This window comes from Tachysurus fulvidraco, chromosome 5, assembly GCF_022655615.1.
Source record: "Tachysurus fulvidraco isolate hzauxx_2018 chromosome 5, HZAU_PFXX_2.0, whole genome shotgun sequence".
NCBI lineage: Eukaryota > Metazoa > Chordata > Actinopteri > Siluriformes > Bagridae > Tachysurus > Tachysurus fulvidraco.
The window spans coordinates 33,664,830-33,670,829 of record NC_062522.1 but is presented as its reverse complement, the minus strand read 5'-3'; the positions used below and the strand labels follow the sequence as shown (position 1 = coordinate 33,670,829).

General features: G+C 43.5%; 3 protein-coding genes across 5 annotated transcripts in view; 1 reads left to right on the top strand and 2 right to left on the bottom strand.

The window, feature by feature from the left end:
* rhot1b (ras homolog family member T1) overlaps positions 1-1,603 on the bottom strand; it is a 16,896-nt gene extending 15,293 nt beyond the window's left edge. The window contains exon 1 of the mRNA XM_047814080.1: positions 1,201-1,603. Within this exon, the coding sequence (XP_047670036.1) occupies positions 1,201-1,237 (37 nt within the window). The 5' untranslated portion in view covers positions 1,238-1,603. The remainder of the gene's footprint in view (positions 1-1,200) is intronic.
* Positions 1,604-1,806: 203 nt separating this feature from the next.
* LOC113656877 (E3 ubiquitin-protein ligase RNF135) lies at positions 1,807-5,139 on the bottom strand. Of its 2 annotated transcripts, none has more exons than XM_027168306.2 (4): positions 4,668-5,139; positions 2,908-3,066; positions 2,615-2,720; positions 1,807-2,489 (listed from the first exon to the last, which is right to left on the bottom strand). In XM_027168306.2, the coding sequence occupies exons 1-4, from the start codon at positions 4,980-4,982 to the stop codon at positions 1,948-1,950; spliced, it is 1,122 nt and encodes a 373-aa protein (XP_027024107.2). In that variant the 5' UTR covers positions 4,983-5,139; the 3' UTR covers positions 1,807-1,947. The 2 variants fall into 2 exon arrangements, with proteins under 2 accessions (XP_027024107.2, XP_047669208.1); XM_047813252.1 differs by having other exon boundaries at positions 1,811-2,468.
* Positions 5,107-6,000, top strand: part of tefm (transcription elongation factor, mitochondrial) — a 27,091-nt gene continuing 26,197 nt past the window's right edge. For both annotated transcript variants that reach the window (XM_047813254.1, XM_027168307.2), the window contains exons 1-2: positions 5,107-5,249; positions 5,424-5,905. In XM_047813254.1, coding sequence (XP_047669210.1) covers positions 5,207-5,249; positions 5,424-5,905 — 525 coding nt within the window. In that variant the 5' untranslated portion in view covers positions 5,107-5,206. The remainder of the gene's footprint in view (positions 5,250-5,423; positions 5,906-6,000) is intronic.

Sequence of the window (6,000 nt, the reverse complement as noted above, 5' to 3'; positions counted from 1 at the left end):
TCCTTCATTCTTACGGCATTCGATGAAATTTAATATACGATGATATTATCAGAGAAAGTGTACAGAACAGAGGAGATGGCGGACGTGTAAAAGTTTTTGCACCCTGCAGTTACACAGTGATGAAGTCACATGAGAAAAACAGAAACATGCACCAGACTGTGTGTTCAATCCTGGTTTCTGTTTCCTAATCAACAGACTTCAGAAGGACAGAGAAGTGTCTTATGAAGACGTTTAGAAAGTGGTGAGGTTTAAAAAGACCAAAGGAAACTAAAATGACTAGATTTTATTTTGTGTGTGGATTCGTTAAATATTCATTTATGGGTTAAAATGGCTGACATCCTGTCATGACTGTAACCCCAATGCCCTGGTGGTGGTAGCATGGTGTTGTGGCAGTGCTTCTCATCAGCAGGAGATGTGGTCAGGGTCGATGGAGCCAAAGGTTCAGGGTGCGAGAGGCAGGAGACAGTGATTAGCTCTAATAGCAATAAGTTACTCAGAAATCGTTCATAGCTCCTCTCGTCCTGTCTCCTCCTGTCTCCTCCTGTCTCGTCCTGTCTCCTCCTGTCTCCTCCTGTCTCGTCCTGTCTCCTCCTGTCTCGTCCTGTCTCCTCCTGTCTCCTCCTGTCCCAAAACCCACACTGCAGCTCTGTGTGTTAGTCTATTTGCTAATCTCTGGTTTTATTGTTTTTACTGCAAAATAAAAAGCATGATATGATGATGTCATGCATTCTGTAAGCATCTGTACTCTAATATTCAGCTGCATAAACACACACACATATATGCACACACACACACACACACACACACACACACACTTAATTTTTATATATTATTTTATATTTCAGTTCTTTTACATTATCATGATGATATAAATGATACACACACACACACACACACACACACACACACACTCACATACACACACACACCCACACACACACATACACACACACACCCATACCCATTTAATTTTTATATATTATTTACATACCATTCTCTTACATTATCATGATATAAATGATACACAGATTGAGGCATAAATCATGTCATCTATTAAAAATAGCTGTGAAATCCCCCTGAACTGCATCATTAGTGTTATAACGCGTTATAAGCCGTTATTACTGTCTGTGACCTTTTACAGCCATAATAACATCATAATGATCAGATTCTTTCTCAGTCAGGTTTATAAATCAGACTCACACTCTCCGACCAGTAACATCCGCACGTCCTTCCTCATTGCTCCTGAATTCTAATCAATTCTCCTCATTTCTACAGTCAGAAGTCATGCAGCTGATTCTATACAAACACTGGGGATATTATGACAGCTCGGATGTCGCGCATGCGCACTGAGCCAAACAGAGGTGATGCAGATTTAAACCCATTCACTAGCGAATATTTACACGGAATTTATTTAGTTGTTTATATTTAATATAAAATATAAAATATAAAGCCGGATTCTGCGGGAAATGTAGTGAAACATCGCCGGTTTGTTCGCCCGGTTAAGTTTGTCCGGGCTTTTGAACGTTACGTGCACACGTACGTTACGTCACCACACCGTCTGCTGATTGGACACATGAACTGTCAATCACAATTCTGTTAACTTTATTGAAATTATTTAAACAATTAAATAAAGCAATTAAGTGTGCAGTGTAAATGTGTATTGTACAGTAATTTGCCATAATGTATAACATAACCTAATATAATATAATATAATATAATATAATATAATATAATATAATATAATATAATATAATATAATATAATATAATATAATATAATATAATACAATATAATATAATATAATATAATATAATATAATATAATATAATATAATATAATACAAATGGTAAACAGTATTATATTATTATATAACAACAACAATAAACAAAGAGTTTTGTGTAATTTTCCATCTGGACGACTTTATTAGACGACGGTGTGAGGCTGGTGTCAGGGTTTGGGGAAGGACAGGGCGTTTCCAGACTTTGTTCCAAACAGCCAGAACACAGGACTAACCGAGTGTCTAAACTCCACCTGAACGTTATACAGCTCAGCTTCTCCAGTCCAGAAGGACAGGAGTCCGGCGTCCATGTCCAGCATGACTCGGAGTCTGCTCGGATGTGTCTGTTTCAGTAGCGTCTCTGAGCCGTCGTGCCAGGCACTGAACCTGCCGCTGCTCCACTCGATACACCAGGAGGATTTACTCCTCCCGAGCCTCTCGTCTCTTCCCAGGTGGGTGTACGCCACTCCGGCCGCCCAGCCACTGCACGCGCTCGTTTCTATATCCCAGTAGAATCTCCCCGTGGTGAACTCCTGCTCCGCCATCCACTGACTCACATCAAAGCGGGTTAAATGTGTCCTCAGATTCAGGGACGACCTCACCTCAATCCTCTGACTCTGAGGGATGAAAACCAAACGCCTGTGACCCTTCTGGGGCAGAAAGGACAGCGAGACGAACTCAGCACTAAGAGCTGTGAGGGGAGAAACGGGAGCTGACATTAAAGCTGCAGTAAGTGATATGTTTATACGGCTCTACTGGCTGAGAGAAAAGAAAGGCGCAGACATTAAAGCTGCAATAAGTGATATGTTTCTACTATGTTACTGACTGCTTGTTTACCTGCAGCTGCAGATGTTCCATTATCAGAGAACCCCCTGATAGAGTCTGAATCTTTTGACACACTCACTCTGTTCTCCTGTTTTACAGACTCTGAGTTTGTAGAACCCTGAAAATAAAGACCAGAGTGTGACACTAATGATGTGGTTGGAAACAATGTAGACAACGATGAGGCAGATTTGCGTTGGATGTCCACCTGACTGCAGCTGTCCTACACACGTCTCTGATCACACAGCTGATGGGCCACAGTAGACGTTACAGAGGAAAGATGACATTTAACTGTCCCTGTAACTTACCTTATCATCACGGGGGACTGATGGAGGACTCCAGCTGTCCTCAGCACTCTGACGTCCTCCTTCACGGTCCAATGAGGAACACGACCCCTCCACTGAAGATGATGATGGTGACGAAGATGATGACTCATAAGTCCTGCCACTCATCAAACAGCTCCCACCCTGCAGGGAATATAAACGAGCTGAAGACAGGTTTATGCTTCATGCAGAACGCCGGTGTCCTTTCTGTAAAGTGTCCTTTCTGTAAAGTGTCCTTTCTGTAAAGTGTCCTTTCTGTAAAGTGTTCTTTCTGTAAAGTGTCCTTTCTGTAAAGTGTTCTTTCTGTAAAGTGTCCTTTCTGTAAAGTGTTCTTTCCGTAAAGTGTCCTTTCTGTAAAGTGTCCTTTCTGTAAAGTGTCCTTTCTGAATTTCTGAACATTAGTGAATAATAATGAAGCTGCATGACTCAAAATAAAATTCTTCAAATCCTGCAAGATATATATTGCAACTACTGCACCTTTAACACCAACACTGCCCCCTACTGCACCTTTAACACCAACACTGCCCCCTACTGCACCTTTAACACCAACACTGCCCCCTACTGCACCCTACTGCCCCTTTAACACCAACACTGCCCCCTACTGCCCCCTACTGCCCCTTTAACACCAACACTTTAACCTACTGCACCTTTAATACCAACACTGCCCCCTACTGAACCTTTAACACCAACACTTTAACCTACTGCTCCTTTAACACCAACACTGCCCCCTACTGCACCTTTAACACCAACACTTTAACCTACTGCACCTTTACATCAACACTGCCCCCTACTGCACCTTTAACACCAACACTTTAACCTACTGCACCTTTACATCAACACTGCCCCCTACTGCACCTTTAACACCAACACTTTAACCTACTGCACCTTTACACCAACACTGCCCCCTACTGCACCTTTAACACCAACACTTTAACCTACTGCACCTTTAACACCAACACTTTAACCTACTGCACCTTTACACCAACACTGCCCCCTACTGCCCCCTACTGCACCTTTAACACCAACACTTTAACCTACTGCACCTTTAACACCAACACTTTAACCTACTGCACCTTTACACCAACACTGCCCCCTACTGCCCCTTTAACACCAACACTTTAACCTACTGCACCTTTAACACCAACACTTCCCCCTACTGCACCTTTAACACCAACACTGCCCCCTACTGCACCTTTAACACCAACACTGCCCCCTACTGCCCCTTTATTCAATTCAATTCAATACAAGTTTATTTGTATAGCGCTTTTTACAATAGACATTGTCTCAAAGCAGCTTTACAGAACATAAACACAGAGCAGAAGGTAAACATAATTAATGATAAAGGAAATAACGAATAATAAAAGAAATAAGAATTAACAAAATAAAAATTCTAGATTATTATTAGATGTATGTAGTTCACAGTGTGTATGTATTTATTCCCCTATGAGCAAGTCTGAGGTGACTCAGCAGCAGTGGCAAGGAAAAACTGCCTTAAATTTGTAAAGGAAGAAACCTTTAACACCAACACTGCCCCCTACTGCCCCTTTAACACCAACACTGCCCCCTACTGCCCCTTTAACACCAACACTGCCCCCTACTGCCCCTACTGCCCCTTTAACACCCATAAAGTCGGATTATTTTGATGTGTATATAAACACTAACACAAACAGGAAGTTCCACTTATTTATGTTTCTACACAGAAACTCAAACCCACCTGTACTTTAGTACCCAAACCTGAAGCTCACCTGTTCGTCACTTCCGGTCAGGACCCTGTCCCACATTTCCTGTCCCCCCGCCTGCTGTAAGTCCACAATAGCACTGATGGTGACATTTTTGTGTAGTTTACAGTCAGGTGGACACTCAGCTCGACACTGAGGACATTCTCTCCTCACATTCCGCTTTAAATGGTCTTTAATACACCGGAGACAGTAACTGTGTCCGCACGCTAAAGTCACCGGCTCACTGAACAGGTCAAAACAAATCGGACATTTCAGCTGATTAGCTATAAACCTTACTACGTCTTCATACGACGTCATCATCATCATCATCATCATCATCATCGTCGGAGAGGAAGAAGTTTAAGAAACGTTTCATTGGGAAGCGAAAGTGAAAACACCGACACGGTGACGCGGGACTGTAGAGGAACTAAATACACCTGACTCGTGTTTCCGCTCGGAACAGTAATACTGACGGACTTGAGGACAGCATGGCGGAGATGTTTGGTTTATTTTTCCAGCAACAACATGAGGGTTAATTAGGGGGGTAATTATTGGGGTAATTAAACATGTGGGTCACCAGGCGACTTCTGACTTCCGCCGTCCTCACAGGTAAAGTCAATAACAGTGTTGTGTAAAAGACTTTATTCCGTTTGTGTGTGTTTATGTTGTTAGATGTGACACGAACATTAACACGTGTTTATTTGTCCTCTCTGTGAGATCTTGTGATTGATCTACACACCGATGTCCTTCAGCTCATTGTGATCAGTTTAAATTCCCCTACAGGACACTTTGGGCTGCTGAATCGCCGCCTGAACCCACCGCCTGATTTCTGGCCACGCTTCCTGCAGTGCACCTACTGCTGGAGGACTCGGATCCCCGCCACAGACCTGAACGTTCTGCATCCTGATCTTTCAGACCCTCGGTGCAGACACCGTGATGACGTGAGCGATGCCACACTGGACTCTCTGTACACGTCGGATCAGAGAGACGCCATCCTGCAGCTCCTCAATACAGGCTCGGAGTCTGAGCTCGCCGCCGTCAAGATGCTCCGGGGACGAAAATCGGCCAACATCATCGAGTACCGGATCAGGAACGGACCCTTTAGGGACCTGGAGAGCGTCGTGAACGTGCCACTGTTAAAGCACAAGAGCGCCGTCGTGGCGTTTAACTCCATCCTCTGTCCTAGAGAGAAGAAGGAGAAGAGGAAGGGGAGGATTCATCTCGCCAAGTTCATCAGGCCTGAAGTGGACAAGGCGCTGTTAGAGGTGAGACATCAGCACTTACTCACAATATTGTTTACAACCGGAAAACTGCCAGGAAGTAAAACCCTAAAAGGAGGATGTGTGGCACAGGGGGGGAT